This window comes from Galeopterus variegatus, unplaced genomic scaffold, assembly GCF_000696425.1.
Source record: "Galeopterus variegatus unplaced genomic scaffold, G_variegatus-3.0.2 Scaffold5386, whole genome shotgun sequence".
Lineage (NCBI taxonomy): Eukaryota > Metazoa > Chordata > Mammalia > Dermoptera > Cynocephalidae > Galeopterus > Galeopterus variegatus.
The window spans coordinates 127,620-148,873 of NW_007731497.1; the positions used below are offsets into that span (position 1 = coordinate 127,620).

The 21,254-nt window shown below is 39.5% G+C and overlaps 1 protein-coding gene across 1 annotated transcript in view; it reads right to left on the reverse strand.

The window, feature by feature from the left end:
• The window catches only part of NCKAP5 (NCK-associated protein 5), a gene marked incomplete at its 3' end in the record, with an annotated part of 102,309 nt that extends 82,577 nt beyond the window's left edge, over nucleotides 1-19,732 (reverse strand). Inside the window, exons 1-3 of the mRNA XM_008589346.1 lie at nucleotides 19,727-19,732; nucleotides 15,129-15,197; nucleotides 5,449-5,487 (exon numbers count right to left, since the gene is read on the reverse strand). Coding sequence (XP_008587568.1) covers nucleotides 5,449-5,487; nucleotides 15,129-15,197; nucleotides 19,727-19,732 — 114 coding nt within the window. The remainder of the gene's footprint in view (nucleotides 1-5,448; nucleotides 5,488-15,128; nucleotides 15,198-19,726) is intronic.
• Nucleotides 19,733-21,254: the final 1,522 nt, after the last annotated feature.

Sequence of the window (21,254 nt, forward strand, 5' to 3'; positions counted from 1 at the left end):
AAGAAATGAACTGGTCTGAAAATTTGCAGATGGAAAATAATTGCTTGTGTTGTTTTTAATACTCTTATTCTCTTTGGTCAAGCTGTGGATGGTACCTGATGTTAGGGAGTTGCCATCCTCAGAAAGTGTAATCAAAGCCATCCATATACACACACTAAACACAAACAGAGTGGACAGAAAAAACCCACTGTTTCTCTCACCACTATGGTGGTACCCAGGCAGAGGGCAGCAACTGGCTGTCTTTGTTTCCTCTGTGCTCATAACAGAAACCCTCTGACATAAAGGAGCATATGACACATTTAGACTGGGTACAAGAGCAACTATTCTGACCCTGTCAGTTATAGAGGCAAGACCTAGAATAGCCAGCACAAGAGGCTTTAGAAAAGAAATAACTCTCCTCTATTCAGATGCCACAGTCTGGGACCATCTGGGGCTGGACCATCTGTCTTCTTTCACAACACTTATTTTCTTTCTATGACTTCCTAAGTATGTCTCAGGCCTCAACAAGAGGAGTTCGCTGAAAATATAGGGTTGTGTCTTCTGATATATATATATATATCAGATATTTATATATATATATAAGGCCTCAACAAGAGGAGTTCGCTGAAAATATAGGGTTGTGTCTTCTGATATATATATATATCAGATATTTATAAAAGGAGCAATGACATATCATTCTATGAGAAAATAATGCCAAAGATTTGACTACATTTAATTACTTGTAAGAAAGTACAGTGGCCTTTGGATTCAAGAAAATAGGGAGACCTGTTATCCATGCATTGTGCATGTCACTATCAATTAAGGGATTATAGCTGAATGTAAGAGCAAAACGTACTGAGTAATGTGACACAATGTGACACACTGGTCTAAAGCACCCCTGTCCATGTCAATGATTCCAGACCGTAATTTCCTTGGCCTTTGGATTCAAGAAAATAGGGAGACCTGTTATCCATGCATTGTGCATGTCACTATCAATTGGAAACACAGATTAAGGGATTATAGCTGAATGTAAGAGCAAAACGTACTGAGTAATGTGACACAATGTGACACACTGGTCTAAAGCACCCCTGTCCATCTCAATGATTCCAGACCGTAATTTCCTTGAAGGATCCACATAATGTTATCCTGGTAAGTTTCATGTGTACTTGGGGTGGGGAAGATTCTGGACACACTTCTAAATAGCACCTGTGGGAGTACAGTTAATTCACGTACTTCAGAGTAAAACCATTATCAACTCCAGGCTGAAGTAAATTTAAGAGAATGCTGATTGCTTAGAAGCAGGACATACGTTGACATTATCACTGAAGTATTGTTGAAAACTACTTAAATCTGATTTTATCATGTAAAAATGATATTATAGTGGTATACCTTTTTCAAAGGCAGTGTCTGTCGTGGGAACACACTGTTTGGGGAGTTAGAGGGCTTGGGCTCTGGTCCTAGTTATCCACATGACCTTGAGGAAGTGAGTTATTCTGATAAGGAAACTGCACAAAACTGGGCTTTTCAAGAGATCAGATGTCTTACTTGCTTTCTGGGATGGCTTGTCAAGTGCCACCCTATTCCTCCCCTGAAGCTTAATGGCCCCCAAAACCTACCAGTCTCTTGTCACATCTCTTCTAAGTGGCTTTCACTGATACATCTTTATCTATGCCAAAGATGCTAAGACTTTTGTAGGGAAAAAAAAAAGAGCCATTTCTGGAAAAGGCTGGTCACATCTCAGACTGCCCAAGGGCCTCAACATCAAATACCTAACAGGCAGAAAAGGTGACATAAATGTGTAACTAAATAAGAATAATAACGAGAAAGTGGTTAGTCCTGTGACAAATAAGTTTTCATCCTAAAGGACTTCCTGTTAAACCATCTTTAATCTAGCTGATGGCTACCCAGTTTCTGTAACTACAGTTAATTGATTCTATTACCACAGCTAGTTGACAATCTTAGGATTAAATACTCACTGAGGTCCCTGGCAATTGTGAAATTCTAGGATCTAAAATAAGATTGATTCTCAGAAAGATTGACTCCAAATTTACAGAGTCAGTTTTACTCCCCACATGTCTGAGGATTGGCAATGCTTCCAGAAATTTTAAGAAGTCTACTGGCTACCTTGCCTTTTGGTTTTGTTGGATTTCAACCCATGTGCTGATTTTCATGGCATCCCTCTCTGTTACCAAACTATGGTGGGGAAAACCAGTAAGTGATTAAATGGGATGGTGGAGGCAGAACAGTGCAGTGGGTAAGAGCATGGGGTGTGCAGCGTGACAGCCACAGGCTAGGGCACGGGCTCTATCATGTCAAGAAATTACAACTATGGGCAAATTATTTTCTTAGTTCTACCTCACAGAGTTGCCGTGAGAACAAAATGTCTTAGTGCATTTGAAGTGCTGGACATGGGATCTGACTGCCTGTAAATGCCCAGTAAATATTAAAAGATCCTCTCCAGGAACCAGATTCTACATACACCATGGCTAGAGTAGTGGATACAGATGGTCCAATTGCCCCTCTTACAAGGGAAACATGTAGGGGTTTGGAGTTCTTTCAGGTACAAGCTACAAAACTGTTTTCTGCTTCTATACAAATGGCTGTATTGCTGGATCCAACCACACAACAGCCTCATCCCATGCTGGTGAAGAAAAAACACCATATAAATATTTGGTTACTCTAAAGAACGTGCAAATAAGGCTGAGACTGTTGATATGGAGGAAAAGAATTGCAGGGAAAAGGCATTTCCTCCAAGTTTGATGTTAGTGGCAAAAAGACCACAGTGAGGAACCTAGGAGAGTTACATTTTCAGCAAGTGTAACCAACTTAATGAAGATAAAATATATTTCAGACAAAAATATGAGTTTAGCCTGGATTATTGATTTCACTTGCACTTGTAGACTTGGACCTATGATTTGAAGGCATAAATGGAAGTGAGCTGGGTTTAACATTGTCACTTTAGCATTATTGATCTAAAAGGGTACAATTTGTTCTCCTACGAGAATCCACAGGTTTCTGGGAAAAATTGAATTACCTGACTAAGATAGTATGTATACATTTAACAGAAACTGATAAGTATTTAGAAACAAAAAAAAATTTTTTTTCTATCAGTGTTAGCATCTTCTGTTGCTTCAGGATGCTTATCTGGGCCGATTCATGATATGTCATGAAAAATGCTGTTTTGGTTGTCCAGTGCAGAGCTGAAAACATGGCAGATTTGCCTTTGTGTCATAACAAATGACATATTCTAAAACTGTATAGTTATGCCTATAATTTTACCTCAAGGATTTTTTTGTGAGTTGAATAAATCACTCAATACTTCTGTTTTCACTCTGTGCCAGCTACATTCCTCTTCAGAATTAGTTTTCTCATCTGCATTTGGAGCACATTTTATTTCCTATATTTTGCTCTTAATTAAAAAGAAATTTTAGTTTTTATGTAGCAATTTTATGGTCCCTATAAAAACCAAGAGAGACACATTTCTGCAGAACATGATTCTTTTGGACTCTCCAAAAGCCCCCGGCATCTCTTCCTGCCTTATAGTGTCCCTGAGGTATGCTATCTCACAGTAGCACGTCTTTCTGTGTCTTACTGCTTAACTGTACCAAGGTAGATTTATCTGTTTACTAGTTATTGCTTGAATTTGTGTAGCTATTTTTTGTGGCTGACCTGAAGGGTCCCGTTTTCCTTTTTCTTGTACCAGATGGCTTCCTTGTCTCTTTCCTGAGGCACCATTAAAAAACAGGCATGAGAAGTCTTTCAGCAGTTCCACCTAGAGCTTCAAAAGTGTTTCCTTCATTCCTTAGGTTTGTAACTAAATAAGCATACAGTTTCCAGCAGGAGGAAAACAGTGGAGAAATTAAAGCCTTTGAAAAAGAAAAGGCATTCAAATATGCTGCAGCAGAAATTGTGAACTGCCTTTCAATATCTTCTTCTCACCTTCTTCTATGGTAATATGACAATCAATTTTCAGCTGGGCACATACCCAGAAAAAAGACTTCACTGCCAGCTTCCTTAGGTGTGGCTCTGTGACTAAGGTCTATTCAAGGAGATGTGAGTAGGGACATATGAAAGCTTTTGGAAGTCTTCCTTTACCCTCTTCATAGTCTTCATTTCCTTCCCACTAGCTTGAATATGGATGTGATGACCGGAGCTAGAGGTGCCATTTTGGACCATGAGGTGACCTTGGAAATGAAGGCTGCATCCCATGGAACAACAAGATAGAAGGCAGGGACCCCATGGACTTTATGGAGCAGGGACAACATAACAGTCCTGTACTGCCTGCCTGTGGATTTACATGTGAGAAAGAAAACATTTTAGCTTAGTTAAGCCACCACTATTTTCAATCACTGTTACAATGGAACCTAATTCTAACTCTACATATGTGAACTCAAATGTCTTTATGTGATGTTAGCATAAAGCCTGAAGCAGTTAAAAATTATTTGTAGAAGGAAGCACGACATTTTGATAGAAGTAGAAGGGAAGAAAGTCTAGCTAAAATATTATCACAATATGTGTATAGTATAAATTAGAACTAATATTTATTAAGTATCCCCATGAGATGTGCTCAACCTCTAAGAAAATTGTTTTCAATTAAAAAAACAAAATGGCATAAATTATTCTGCTTTCGCTAGTCACATCCTTCTGAATATGTGGCATGATCTAAGATTTCTTTTTGGAGAGGAGGTCTCCATTTCACAGAGAGAGAAATCAGAATAAACAGAATCTGAGAGAATAAGAATCTAGCTTCTGAGAAAAATATGACAAGAGATGGGAAACATTCAACAAAATCCACTAAACCAGCCAAATTTGGGCAAATGATGACCTGCATTTACCTGGTGTGTCCCAATAATGTGAACTTGTATTGTCTGAAGGTAGAATAGGAAGGTGGCAAAGGAGTAGGTATAGAAATTTCATGCACTGTAGTTCCCATTTATTTCATATTTACCACAAAATGAGTCCTATAGGAACTGCTCTACGTGCTTCCTGTCACAGGATCGCCACAGCAATCCTGGGAGGCAGGAATGTTATCCCCATTTTACAGAAGAGGAACTAAGGCTCAGAGAAATTACATAATTTCCCCAATCTCAAAGGTCTTTTGCTGATTTCTAGGCTTCTGTTAATGCTGTCCACAGGAGGTCATTTATTTAATAGGAAGCAGAAGAATCCGCCAGCATATTTAAAGTTTGTATTTACCACATAAAAATGATGGGTTTGCTATTCATCTGGGTACCTGGAAATCTTTCATCATCAAAAGGCTTTCTATTACTTTACCAAGAGTTTGAATTTTACAATTATATTGGTCATTGATGTTACTTCGCATGCCATCTAAAATACACACAGTTTTAACCTAAGTGAATAAATAGAAAAGTATTGCATCTATCAATCATGATTTCCTAGACTGACAATATGACTTCCAATCTAGTCACATAAGTAGTTTAAAAAGAACAAAACTGGAAAGTGACCTACCTTTTGAGTGAGCAGAGCTTGAACAACTTGGTTGGCTACCTTTAAAAAATAAAGGAAAAAAGTTGGCATTTATAATAATGAGATTTTATTTGCATGGACTCTAATTTACCAATAAGTATGCCACAGCTTATTATAGCTAATTAGGGCCTCATTTGCCTCTTTCCTCTACTTCTAGAGGATCAGATTCTTTTCATAATAAGCTTATCCTTCTAGGTAATATTTTGCCTTTACCAAAGGTGACCTTGTTACTAATTAAGGTAGTTAAGCTGGAAAGATCATTCATACCTTGACTTTCACATTTCCATATTTGGAAAAATAATACTCTTTCATATGTAAAGTACTCCAAGACAGCTAAAAAATGATATAGTGCAAAACATGATCCTAATTATCTGTACACAGTTTCTACACTTTGCTGATTTACAGTGTCCTTAGCCTCTCCTTCCTAATCTCTTGCCGTCTATTTCACTGCTTAAATTACTTGCAACAGAGATAGGGTGAATGGTCGAGAATGGGGGCAACTCGGCTTCCTGTGTGCCTGCTTTCCTCCTTGTCATCATTCATGCCATCCTCTTGTTGCTGCGACCTGTAATAGAGTCTGGGAGTTGTCTACTCCAATCTCTGTTTCCCCATTCCTCCTAAGCAATGAACCCCATTTTTTTGACTGGGAACATCCAACTACATTTCCCATTTTCACTTTCGTAGCAAAATGTCCCAATGTGACTAAGTTCTGGCCAATAAGATAGAAGCAGACTATTTTCTTGGGCTTATAGGTGTCTCTAAGAAGGGAGCTCATTGTTTTTCCTATTCTTGCCTGGGACATCAAAGTGATGGCTGGTGCTTCAGCAGCTACCCTCCCAATGAAAGTCACATGTTTACTATTGCTATAGCTTGGATATGTTTATCCCCCCCAAAGCTTAAGTTGAAATCTGATCCCCAATGTGGCAGTGTTGGAAGGTGTTTGGATTATGGAGATGGATCCCTCATGAACAGATTAGTGCCCTCTCTGGGGGGTTAGTGAGTGACTTCTCACTCTATTAGTTCCCACGACAGCTTGTTTTTTAAAGGACCCTGGCACCTCCCCCGCCCTCTCACTTCCTCTTGCCATGTGTCCCAAAGCTTAAGTTGAAATCTGATCCCCAATGTGGCAGTGTTGGAAGGTGTTTGGATTATGCAGATGGATCCCTCATGAACAGATTAGTGCCCTCCCTGGGGGGTTAGTGAGTGACTTCTCACTCTATTAGTTCCCACGACAGCTTGTTTTTTAAAGGATCCTGGCACCTCCCCCTCCCTCTTGCTTCCTCTTGCCATGTGGTCTCCTCGCACTCGCTGGCCACCCTGCTGTTTTCTGCCATGAGTGGAAGCAGCCTGAGGCCCATGCCAATGCTGCTGTCCCAGGATTGGATTGTGAGCCAGATAAATCTCTTTTCTTTACAAATTAGCCAGTCTCAGGTGTTCTGTTATAGCAACACAAAAAGAGACTAATATGAGAATATTTGGGTAGAAAACTAAGATAATAAGTAAGGGACCAGTTTAGAGGAAGAAAAGAAAATATTGATATTAGTTATTATTGGCACCTGATGGTGTCATTGGCTGTACTGTCTACCAAACTTCTATGTGGGAGAGAAATAAAATACTCATTTATTTTGAGTTTCTTCCAGTGTGCAACCAAATATAATTCTTACAGCAGCGTGGGACAGCAGGGGAAACTGGGATCCTCCTCATCCCAAGGAGGTAAATCTTCATTAGTCTAAGCTAATCTTGTCAATTCTATTTCCTTTCAGCGATCAGTTTAGGAGTCGGCATATAACACAATTCTAGCTAAGGGCCACATGTAAAACCAATTACATGTCCTTGCTATTTTTAAGGATATGGCATTTGTTCCAGATAACCATTCATCAGTTCTGTATGTATTTGTGCTAAGATTTTTTATCTGCAGATTTCAAAACATTTGACAAAGAATCACTTACTAAACTTCACCATAACCTCGAAGCTATGTACCAACATGGCTATTGCTGATAAGATTAGGGTGAATAGGTAAGTTAGTATTTTGTCAGTCAATACATAAACTGTAAACATGCAAAGTGTTAATTGACACTGAGAGTAGTAAAGACCAAGGCACAATATTTAAATATCCTAGATATATGGTACTTCTGTTCTTTCTTTTTTTCCTTCATTTATTTGATATAAATTTTCTGGGTATCTACTTACAAAGTTAGATGACTGGGATATTGAACCTTGACTTCAAAGAGTGATAACTGGTAGCCCATTGGCAAGAATTAAATTATATCCATAATATAATTATAAAACAATTATAACACACTATAATAAACATGTAATCACCATGGTAATTCTCATATTCAACTGAAGACTGAAGGACACACTTTCATCTTTCCTTCCTGGTAACAAATTTATTTTTGGTGTTGCTAAATTATTTGTGCTTGTTTTCCTGTCTGGTATAGTGAAACAGATTATAGTAAGAATGTTTTCATGGAGCTAAATTGTTTCTTGACTCAATATTGACAAAATGGCACATCCTTAGTGACAGCTGGTTACAGGTCTCATAGAAAATTAAAACACAGGCTGTCATCAACTTTTGGTTAGTAGGCATTCACACCACAAGCAGCAAAAGAGCAGAATCAGATTACCCAAGATTGATTAGTTAAACAAAATGCATAAGAGGAAATATTTTCTCCATCAGACGCCTTTCCAAATTTACATTGTTGACACTAAGTAAAAAAGAAAGTCCTTTCATTGAAGCTAACTATGGTTTTGAAGAAAAAGTATTCTCAGTTATTTTTCAATGAAGCCCAAATTAAAGAAGCACACCTAAGAACTACCATAGACCGAAGTAAAACATACTTTCTCACTGACTGGTGCTTTATTTTTCCTTTATCACCTTATTCATACATGATTACAACAGGGATAAATGTTTTTCAGCCCACACAAATTGACCAACAGCATAAAAAACCTTTCAGTTTTTAAACATTCGTTACAATTCTTTAAGTAACTGAGAATTTAAAGTCAAACTATGTATCATCTATTTCAGTGCTGGCAAATGAGACAAAACAGAAGAACTGAACCATTTATGAAGGTTAAATCAGGAACAATGTACCAAATATAATTCATACCATAAATAATTTATTTCCTTTGGATTTCAAACTTTGGATTTGATTTACACTATCATAAAACTGCCTCATATCAATATTTTCTTTTCTTCCTCTAAACTGGTCCCTTACTTAAACCATTCTGTGTAACAGTAGTCCCATAAAACAGCCCTACCCATGATTTAACATGAGACACAGACTAATATCCTAATTGTAACAGCCCACAAGAGGAAACCTGTTATATCTTTGCAATCCAAGTAGTTGCCCTATAAGCTTTTAGACTGTATATCTGACACAGTTCCTTCCGGCATGTGCTTTGGACAATTGTTTGTTCTACCTGAGAATTGAACAAAGATACACAAATGCATTATTTCTTACCTAGTGACATGGGGTTAGATTACCCAGAAGGAGGCACAAGTTCTTTGCAGAACATCAGACAGGTTATACAAATGCTTTCCATTGTACTGTATAGAAAGACAGTTTCCTAGGTTTCATTACTACTTCTAACAGCTAAGCTTTCCAGATGCATCAATAGAACAGTCCTTTGGAGCTTTTTCCTGCAACCTCTAACAGGCTCACAAGATGATGCCTGGAATGGGTCCCAGCCCTCATCTTAGCATTATGCCCTAAGCACGTGGGTTGCAAACAATCAGACACCAGCAGGCCCAGCTAATGAGAACATATAACTTCCACTATCACCGGACAGCTTTCCTCTCCAAAGAAAGGAAAAACAGCCCATGGCTGGGCTAGAGGGCTTTGAGCCACACTGAGCAAAGCAGGCAGTCCTTAAGCCCCAGGCTTGCTGCACAACCTTCCTTATGCTTTTTGGGTAGACTTTTCCCTTGCTCCTAGGAGAGGGACAGGGCTGTAGGTGAGACAGGGATGCCAAGGAGAAGGCCCAAGCACAGCTTTTGCTTCCTTCTCAGAATTCTCTCAGACAAGCCAGGTCCTCTGATACACAACTCATCTCCTACCCACATGAGACTTTGCCCTTCGTCCCCGACAGGCTTCAGGGTTCATGGCTCCTCCACACACTCCCCTGGAAGGAGGAAGGCAGAGGGAAGGGAAGTTGGGGTAGGAAAGATGTCTGGTATTTTCATTGCAAAACAGTCCCTGAGGCTGAATGAAAGCCACACTAGGGAGCTTACTGAGAGGAGACAATCCTCACCATGTTGAGAAGACAGCCAGTGGCTGGGGTGGCAGGTGGGGGAGTGAGGAATTCAAAAGGCATCCTGCTCAGACAGGCCTCTTCTCCTGCCTGCTGGTCTTGTGTTCATACTTTCATGTGCTATGTCATCATACAAAGCAACTGTCCCGTCAGCAAGGTAACTTAAAAAACTGGTCGATAAAGCATACATTTTTGAAAACATGCTTTGGAGAAATTTTCTGCGCCTCTGAGCTTGGTTTATTGTTCTGAGCTGGGGGAAAGTGAGAGGACTTTCAGGCCAGAATTACAAGACAGACTTGGGTTCAAAAACTGCTTGTGTTGGTTATATACTGACATGTACAGGGATGAGAGAGCAACCAGATCTTTCTCATCCACAGAACAGAGGAACCATCTACCTCTAAAGTTGTGAAAAATGTACGAGATCACAGACATACTCAGAGAAACCACCTAGGACAGGACCTGATATAAAGTTGTCACCCTATAAACGTTAAATGTGAATCACGGCAGTTAAACTTCAGAGAATATGATGCATTTTCATGTAAGCAATTAAGAAAGAATGGATTAAGAATAAGAAATTTTATTTGTAAAGAAATAAGGGGTACGTGTGTGTGTGTGTGTATATATATATATATAATATACACATATAAATACAAGTTACTAAGCACCTATATTATTCATTTATTTTGTAAACCAATCCTGTAAAATTCAAATGAGAAAGACTTGAAGAGATAAATACACTGCCCCATCCATATAACACAGAAAGACAGTGGCTGTGACAGTGTTTGAATCCATCTTCCTAGTCAAAAGCCCATGTGGTCTTTTCTAATTGAAATTAGACTCTTTTAAGTGGGTCAACTATTCTTTTCCAGCTGATTTAGTCTTTGGATTATCTTTCGGGTTGGTACATAATAAATGAGTGTTCATCTCTGAGGAGATAACTGAAGAAATTAGGCTAAATATGTATGTGGGATTTGGGGAAAAACTAATTTGGAAATTAATTTCCTGCTGATAATCTCCATTCATTCATTTAGTCATTCAACAAATATGCATTAAGCACCTAGTACAGGCCAAGAATTGTGCTGGGTTCTGGAGAAATAATGGCAAACAGAATGCAGGTGCTGTCTCAAGGCTGCTGAAGTCTGAGGCAAACAAGAAGTAGATCATCTGTTAATTTCATGACCCAGTCATGAAACGGGCATTTAGAGCATGTGAAAGCCATAGGCAGGATCATTTCCCATCTACATCTACCAAGACAGTGACTTTAAAGATTATGTAGGGCTCAGATGTGGGGTATGCATGAGAACATTCTGGTAGTGATTCCACAGTCAGTCTACAAACACAGCATATGGGTCAGAGAGACAAGTGAGAACTGTTCTTAACTACCTAATTCGGTATTTAGCCTTGGTCTAAAAGAAATTCTGGATTTTTTTCTATTTCTGAACTACATCTAAAGGTCAAGTTTTCCATGTCCTTGTGCTCTGAAGTGCAGAGGTCACAGAAGAACTCAACAACAGCATCCTCAATGACTGCAAGGACACAGGCCAGGTCAGATGGTCTGAAGGGGAGGGCAGATTCTCCAAATTCATGGGAAGAAGTCCCACCTGTAATGTCCGTGAAATTGCCATTTTCCTCTCCCCACATACTGATTGAGAAGGGCTGAGAGAGGTCTGAGACCGGGCACTTCCAGCAATGACCACATACCCTGATGCAGGGGGGCCCGGGCACACACTTTGAGAAACACTGGGATGGGTTTTTTTTGGTCTGTTCGTTTTGTTTTTTTGTTTTGCTTATAGCTCTATATTAACTCAGACTTTGTCAAGGAATAAGAAATAACCCAGAACTCCCACATGGGGCTGTGCTTTTCTGTCACTATCTAAGCTTGGCAGAGGAGCCATCATCCTCCTCCTGACACCTTCTGAAAACACTCTGTAAAGCACAGTATTCACAGAACCTAACTGTAGCGGTTCTTAATCTCAGCTGAATATTATAACCCCTTGGGGTGCTTTAAACAATTCAAATGCCCAGGCTGTACTCCAGACCAGAATGACATCAGCCTCTCTGAGGTGGGACCCACCCAGCAGTATTTTTAAAGCCCCCCAGGTAAGTCCAATGTGCAGGTAAGGAGAGAAGCACTCGCCTTTCTGGATCTTGAACCTCACCTGCTCCAGCTCCTGCTGAAGATTCCCTTTCTAATTCCGCCCCCTTCACGTCTCTCCCACCCACTGCTCCTCCTGCCCTTTGGTGACCGCCCTGTATGTTCCTGAAGTCCCCCAGTGCAGCTCCTTTGCTGTTTCTCTCACTCGGTTACTCGGTGATTAGCCATCCCTCTTGCTTCTCCTGCCAGAATGGGAGCACTGTGAGCTCCCAGAGTCTGGGTGAGGCTGACACCCAGTAAAGGCTTGTAGGACACAACTGAATCCATCTAAACAAAATGCAGTGTTTTTAGGAGATGTTCTTTTACTTATTTTACACATGTCAATATACTCCTTTCCATGGGAATAGTTAGTTTGAAAGGAACTGTGTGGCCAGAGCAATACTGTGATTAAGCAGCTTGCCAGGCAACTGCCTGTCAAATAGCTGGACTAAGAAACTGCACTTAAATGTGAAAACCCCCAAACTCCCAAGGAAAAACAAGATTATTCCTTGGTTTTTGCCCTTGTACTGCAAGACAAGGAGATGAGATAGGTAGCAGTAGAGGTGATGGTGAAGTGCGTGTACGGGTGCATGTGTTTGTGTATGCACTTGTGTGTGTGTGCATGTCTAGCAAGCCAGGGTGTTGTGTGTGTGCACGTGTGTGTGTGTGTGTGTTGTGCCTATGGATTTGGGTCTGTTTCCTTGTGAATAAATGCACGCTTTTATTAAACACACAGAGGGAATTTCAGACTCCCAAGTATTTTCCCCAAATCCTCAATATGTTCATTTCCCAGAAAGTAACAATCAGTGCAAAACGGACTGAAGAACATTTTGAATTTACATTTTATCCACCTGTGTATGTTTTATGAAACTCACTCACGAGGAAATAACTTACATGAGGCCTTACCTTGTTAGTTTGTCTAATTAGTATAAAAAGTCTTGAAAAGAATTTCCAGTTGGCATTATTACTACATTCAACTACCCCTTTGAGAGTGTTCTCTTACAATGCATAGAAATAGATTGTCTACCCGCACGCAATTAGTTACAAAACAACTGGCATGTGTAATCAGGGGCCAGTGTTCATGAATACAAAACATTTGTGTTGCTCAGAGGTGATTCATTGTTAATAGTTGATTTTTGCAATTAATAACAGAGGGATTCTCCCTCTAAAAACTGTTTTCAGTGAAAACTTTATATGAAATCGTTGTGTGGGTGAAAACTCATGTTTTGTCTAACACCTTCTGACAAAACCTATAAAACACAGGCACGGGAACACACAGGAAACAGACTATGAGTTTCCATAAAGAAATGTTGCAAGCTTTTTGATGGGGGTGGATGACCTATGGAAGAATTGTGACTACCAAAAAGTTTCTGTGGTGAGTCACATAAATTTGACTTCTTAATAGACATAAAGTCTCATTGGAAATTTCTGTGCAAGAGGTTAAGGTGAAACCTTGCTGATCAATACATATGGCCAAAGGCATGATGTGTTCCTTTAAATATCCTTGGATCTATTTGGTCTTTGCCCTAAACTTTGATTGGACCAAGAGCCTAGCGGGTAGGTGTGAGGACTACAGAAATGGCTTCAGTAGACTCCAAGCCATTATGCTCTTTTATGTCAACTAATTTCAGTGATCCTGTTAACTTTGGACACTGTAAAGATTATTTTGGTCTTTTTAAGTCCTGACAGGAAAGACAACTGCAAACACCATTTTGTCTGAGTAACTAATGTATATGGCTGGGAATATTAAACAATTAAAATATCAAATATTAAACAAATAACTTTCTGGGGACATTTCAAGAGTGCTTTAACCATGTATAAGTAACTAATACAAAGTTTTCTGTGATATGCGGACAGTGCCTCTCAGACTGCAGTGTGCACCAGCACCACCTAGAGAGCTTGCTGACACACCGATTGCTGGGTCCCACCCCGGAGTCTCTGATTATGGAGGTCTGGGGTGGGGCCTGAGCATCTGAATTCCTAACAAGGTCCCTGGGGAGGCTGATGCTGATCTAGGGACCACATATGAAGAACCACTAGTGTAGGAAACCATCAAGCACTACTGGACCTCAGAGGAGAGATTACTTCCAATTTGAAGGGATGAGAGGTAAATGGTGGTGATATGGTGTCCCAGCTGGGATTTGAGCCTGTGTACATTACAGTCCAATTCATCAATTTCTGGGATAGTGTGTGGGAGGAGAGGGAGATGGAAAGGGTAAGAAATATCAAGAAGGGTTTGTTGGAAAAGATTTTCTTAATTATTAGTGCAGAGAAAATGACTGAACATATATTGGTAATTTCCATGATAAGGTAAAGAAACCAGATTAAAGGTAGTTTTGTTTTTCTAAAGTCTGTGTCACCTACATTGTAACACATCTCAAAACGAATCTCCAAGAATATGTGTGAATTTTAGGCGTGGGGCAGATGACAAAAGAAGTTGTCCCATTGAAATAATGACTCCAGTCACTGACAATGTCCAGATAAGAACGTGTGAGCGGGGCAAACGGCCAATCCAGTAGGAAGGTACAGTACAGCATGATCCCCGATGGCATGGGGGGACGGCTGGGGGAGCCAAGGGCTCTGCACACACTTCAATTTTCCCTGCACCTGCCAGAACTCTCAACACCCACCACATCACCCTCCTCTCTTCACTATCATCCAATCACATTTATCGAGCTTCCTCATGCGTGTGGTCCTGTCTTCTTCCATTCTCTCCTATTTTCTTCCTCACTTCTTTTTTCTTATCAGCTTGCTCTCAATCTACTCATTTCCCCCCTCAGGCTGCTGACTGTGAACAGTGTCCCCACCCACTCTATCAAGGATGTGCTCAGAAATGGCGTCCAATTGGAGATGCATTTTTTTTGTCATTCATAGGCAGGGAAGACTCTCATTGGACAGAAAGAATTTATCATACAGTGAATTATACCCCAAGAATATTAAACAATAACCAAAAGGAATTTACAGATACCTGTATAAGGAATAAGGGAGAAAGAGAGGCAAATATACCCCAAGAATATTAAACAATAACCAAAAGGAATTTACAGATACCTGTATAAGGAATAAGAGAGAAAGAGAGGCAAATACACACACACACACAGTCACACACACACTGTCACGCACACACACTGTTCCTTCTCAATGTCTATGTGTTTACAATGTTCCCTTGGAGGAGAAAATGGGAATGTTTCGTGGAGGCTGGTGACACGTGTACTAAAACATGCTTAAGGGAACCCTAACTAATCCAGCCTCTTATGAGCCTCTGCATCCACTTTACCTCGTCAAGACATCTCTCATACTGCTCCCTTTGATTTTCATTTTCCAAAGCCAATGCTGAATTCTCTGCCTGTAGAAGATACAAAAATAACACAAATAAATCAATGGAATGTTGTGTTATGTGACAACTTAGTCAATACAGTTACTAAATATATCTCCGTAGGATCTAAAACAATCTTTTAGAAGTACCTTTGACAAGTTTGCTCTAAGTACTATTATAAATATGGCAGGGATGACTTCTGTCTTATCAAGTTGCTCACAAAAATACACTGCATTTTAAAGAAATGCAAAACTTGATATTCTGAACAGGTAGAAATACAAATCATGGCTTGATGTGAGAGTGTTCCATAAAAAGATTACAATGTTTATTTCATTCTATGAAAATGTAAATGTAAGAAATGCCTTAATCCACTTCATTAAGATCTGTCACAGTCTCACAGACTAATATTTGTTTAGGCCGTAGAAAAGAATCTCAGGTAAAGTCATGAAAGCGTAATTCCCAATGTAAACTGAATGTGGTATTTTCATTATTAATCAATGACTTTTGAACATAAGATAATGAGAAATGTAAGACCTGAACTATACTTAAGCATCCCTCTCCCCACCCCTTTTTTAAAAATTACTGCTTCATACTCCTCAGAGCCACGTGGGTATGTGAATGTTAAATATGGTTACTAGGTTAGCATGTGGAATAGTTAGGGGGAGGGGAAGTAATCAGTATAAGCATATTAGGGTTTAGAAGGAACATGAAATGGTGGCATAAGAACTGTCCTCTGTATCTGGTGACCTGCTTCCACTTCCTGAGCTGTTCTTGTTAACCCTTCCCAGGTGGCCCACAATGGCCACATGCGCCACCCCGCCTCCACCCCACAAGCAAACTTGGCTCTACCTACCCCTGCACTTCAACACTGCTTGACATTTGGAAATGGAGGTATGGAATCTACGTCACTATTTTCAAAAGTATAGTGTGATTTTTAGGTAGTACATAGATCAACACTCTTCCTTTATAGTTTCTCCCTATCAGTTTTTTTAACTACTTAAAAATAATTTTAAACTTACAGTTTGCAAATATGATATAAAGAGCTCCCACATACCCTTCCTTCAGATTCATGAATTGTTAGCATTTTGCTATATTTGCTCTATCATTCTCTTTCCTTCTCATTTTTTCCCCTATACTTTGAGAGTAAGTTGTAGACAAGATGCCCTTTATCCCTATGTACTTCCATTTATATTTCCGAATAACAGACATACATACTTTTCCACAACCACAATATAGTTGTCAGTTTCTGGGAATGTAACATTAATACAGTACCATGATCTGATCTGCAGTCTTTATTCCAATTTCATCAACTGTCCCAATAATGTCTTTACAGCAAATTTTTCCAGTCCACAATCCTATCCATGATCATGCATTGCATTCAATTGTCATTGCCATTCATCCAGCATCCTTTAATCTGGAACGTTTCCTTTGTCTTTCACGCTATCCATGGCTATTCTTCACTTCCCCTCCTTTCCTTCCTGAGTAGGGGCCAGTCCCCTTAATTTGATTGTCCCTTAATTTGTGTTTGTCTGAAGCTTCCTCATACACATTGGGCGTGGACAGCACAGAAGTGATGCTGGGTCCTTCTCAGTGCATCATATCAGTCACAGGATGTCCATGCATCCTGCTGCTGGACATGTTAAATTTCATTATTGGGTTAAGGTGCAGGACAGCCAAATCTCTCCGTTGTACAGTTATTATCTTTCCTTTTAGAATTAATAAATGATTTGTAAGGAGATACTTTGAGACTACGAAAATATCCTATTGCTCATCAAGCTTTCGCCTACCTATTTTTAGCAATCATCAATGATTTCTTGTCTGAATCAATGACTACCCTGATTGCAAATGGTGATTTCTAACTCCATTATTCTATTTACATTTATGAGTTTACAGTCTATGGTAAGGAAGTGCATTTCCTATTTATTTATAGTATGCATACATGGATTCTTAAAAGCCATTACTATAAGTATTAATTTTGATACTCCGTTTGCCCCAGCTTTGGGCAGGTGAGCCTCTGCAGGCTGGCATCCTATCTTTTTGACCAATCTTTATCATTTTTAACTCCTTTCTTTTTTGGCACAGGGAGATGTTCCAGGCCAATCTTGCTCTTTCCTCATCCCACCCATAAAATCAGCCATTTCTCCAAGGAATTTTACTTCCTTTTAGCTGGGGAATGCTATTTGGAAACCAAAATCTGGGTGGTAACATGTGCCAGTTGCTACCAAAAAGTCACTGCTTCTAGTACCTTTCAGAGGAATGATTTCTCCCCCAGACACACACAAGCACATGTGCCCCAAGCCCCACAGAATTTTTCCTTGCCTCCCTCTTTTCATATTCGTATCTCCCTTTTTCTACAGTGAGAACATGGACTCCCAACGAGAATTTTTCCTTGCCTCCCTCTTTTCATATTCGTATCTCCCTTTTTCTACAGTGAGAACATAGTTGTATTTACTTGTTGTATTTACTTGTTTGTTCAATCCTACCATGCACACAAAACTGTTGCATTAGAAAAGACAGTACAGTACTAAGAAGAGTTCATGGTTTGTTTTTTCTTCAGGATGAAGGTAATATAGTAAAAATAATATGTTAAAAAGTTGTTTCCCTCCACCCAGCGCCTTCAGTGTAGTTATGCTATTCATTTGAAATTCAGTTCAGTTAATTTGTTTCTGATAGTATTCGATTTTAATTTCCTTCTTCTTGATTTCATTTCATTTTTTTGAATATATAAAACATTAACATGATTCCAAAAGTCAGAACTATACTAAAAGGTGCATACTTAGTGAGCTGTCCCTCCCCCTCCTACCCTTTTCCTGTCCACCTCTTCCAGGTTCTTTAATAGGGTCCGTTATCCCCTCTTTGGTCTATATTTGTTACTGTCTAGTTAAAAGTGAATCCTCTGACTTCCTCCTATTTTATATATATATATGCAACAATCACGTTTTCCCCTTCCTCTCTTTGTTCCTACCATTTTATAGTTGCATTCTTTCTACTTTACCTGTGCATATCATGTTCACATAGGCTTCTTCCACCCTTGCCCTTAGCCTTGTTTTAGCCTCTTTAATGAATGATTGGGGGAGGCTGGTCTTATATTCTCTTATTTCTATAGTATTTTGAATTTTCCTCTTCCTTTTTCATTTCACACCGATGTATCCAAATGGCATCTCCCTTTTCTCTTCCTCTCCTTCTCCCCAGACATGTTGCCTCTCTGAGACAGCCACCTGGGCTCTGCACACTTTCAAGCCCTGCCCTATAGCCAGCAATGGAACTGCCACGTGTCCACCTGTGGTCAGTGTTGACCGCGGCATTGGGCTCTCTCATTCTGGGTGTGTTTCCTCGGCACCCCCCACTCCCACCTTCCCTGGGCAACAGGCTTGCAGCAAGTGTGCTGTGGGTATGTGCTGTTTATTTTCCTTCCTACAGTGATTTGAAATTCAAGTGTTCTTTGGTTTCAATAATGCAGAATGAATGGGTTATGTGTGGTTTTATTTGCATTTCCCAGTGATTTGAATGTTTTCTCTGGCAGATACACGACAAGTTTCTAATGTAGATCAGTTTGTTACTTTAATCAACAATGAAACGTGGGTGAAGAGACTGAACCAGGAGGAGGCATAAAAGTTGAGCAAAACTGCTGGGAAAGTCAGGTGCTCTCACCATCTTGATCAAAGTCAGATCATCTCAGCCTAGTCATAGTTCGAGCTCAAGGACACAAACACCTATTTCTTCTTCAGGTTTCAGTTTTAATCCTTGTCCTTGACTTAGTTCCTCTGGGCCTGAATTCCTGCTTTAGCAAGCCCCTAGCGTTCCAGTTGCTGAGGTGGGATCCTGCCACATTCTCTCAGTTCTCATGACGGACAGTCATCTGCTATACCACCCAGTCCTTCTGTTCTCATGCTGATTGCCTGTCTGGATTTTTTAAAGTATTCATTTTCCTTAGGCTGTTTCTTCTGTCCACTTCCCACCCAAACTAAACTTTAGGTTTTTCCTGACTTGTTGCTGTTATCTTCAGGGATTGCTTTGTCCTGTCACACTGAATTTCATCTGTACCTGTAGCTGGTGGAACCAATGAGGTCCCCCCCAGCCCAGGTGGGAGGGTAGGTGCCAGGTTCCAGTTCCATTCTGATGCAGTTTACTGGCCAATGCCAGACTGTGTAACTTTTATCAAGTCATTTAACCTTGCTGGATTTATAGTTCCTCAGTTACTAAATGAAGAGAATGAACTAGTCAGTCTACAAAGTGACTTCCAGTTCAAATATTTGAATAACATGAATCACAGGGGAAACTGCTAGATTCTGATTCTATAAAGTCACTGATTTCTTTGGAGAATTTTAGCTTTCGTGGGGTCTGCTGGTTTTAGTAAAGCAATAGCACAAAGGATAATGGGAAGAGATAAAGGAGAAAATGACAATGCCAGTTTATGTTGTTTTCACTTTAAATGTCTTGGGAAAAATGTGTAAGGAAATAAAGCTGAAAATGGGAATTTATATGAGATGTCTATATCTTGCTCTTACCTGTACTATCACGTTGCAATAACACTATGATCGATCCATTTAGATAATTACCGTCATTATACCATTTGCATTACTTGTTTCACGTTTACTGCTCTGACAATCTATTACAGCCAAGCAAATTAAATACCTAAAGGGTGCTGGTGAAGACACAATAGTCACATTTATGGTTACTGTGTTCAGTTACAGAGACCGATGTAATTGATGTAATCCTGCATATCCCAGGGGACACAGGAGCTATTAACAATTATACCAGTGAAGTTAAAATAATCTTGAACTCATGATTTTCTTTAATCCATTTGCATTTATTAGAGATTCAGGATTAACCTGCTCCCAACATGAGACAACAGAGGAAAAAAAACCCAAAACACCACCAAAACCTTCTTTTAATTAAATGTGATTTAAAGAAACAGTGAATATTTGTATAGCAGGGATGGGAAAGGATAAGGCAGAGCGGGAAAGCAAAGAGAAAATGTAGGTGTCACTACTAAGAATTATGGAAATTACAGTGCAGGTCTTTTCCACTCTAAATAACTATGTTATTAAATCAATATACCCAGAGGACACAATTATAGCATTCAAGTAAATGTAACAGTGGATCTGTGTGTCCAGCTTTGTCTTCCACAACAACTGAAAACTTTTGCTAGACTTAATCCCTGACTTAGAATATTTCCTTGCTCAGTGTGGCTTCTCTGTGACTCCAAATTACGATCTAAATATGTTTCATCTCCAAAACCCTTAAATGTTCTTATAAAATTAAAGAACATCATAGAATAAACCCATATTGTTTTGATTTACTGTGGAAAATGGGTTTGAATTAATATATATTTAAAAGGAACTATATTTCTTAGAGGTTCTGCTTAGTGAATAGATATGCTGGACAGAGCTTACAAATGATTGAACAAACTAATGCTTCTAAATTGCTGTTCTACACTAATTCTCTAAGTGCATATTATGTTTAAAATCTTTTTATACTATACCATAAATTTCCTTAATACATTTTTTTCCACGGACCAAAGGTAAAATAGTTCTACACAAAAATCTGCCCACTGCATAAACCAACAGCTCTGCTGCAGACTTTTCCCTTCTTATAATCTGTCCCCACTCATCCATCTAAACTCATATATTTGCTGCTGCTGCCGCATAGCACACGCTATCTCCCGAGTCAGGCCCCGCTCCTGTTTATCTCACGGAGCTCCTGTCTCATTCCTGGGCTGTGCCTTTGGTTTTGCTGTTCTAGCATGGAGTGTGCTTCACTTTCCCACTGGCATTTCTAAATCCTACTCAGTTTTTGTGGTCTGGTTCAGATGTGGACCTACAAAACTTAAATGGGGGCACCTATTTAAATTTTAAAAAATTTGGACATAAAAAAAATGTTGCAAAAACATCACAAAGCATTCCCCTATACCATATACTCAGATTCCCCAAAGTTTAACTTTTTACCACTCTTGCTTTATCGATTGTTTTATAACTATCTACCCTTAGAGATAATTTTTTAAAAAACACTTGATGGTAAGATGCAGACATGATACCCCCTTACCTTTTAGTACTCTGGTGTGTACTTTCTAAAAACACATATGCT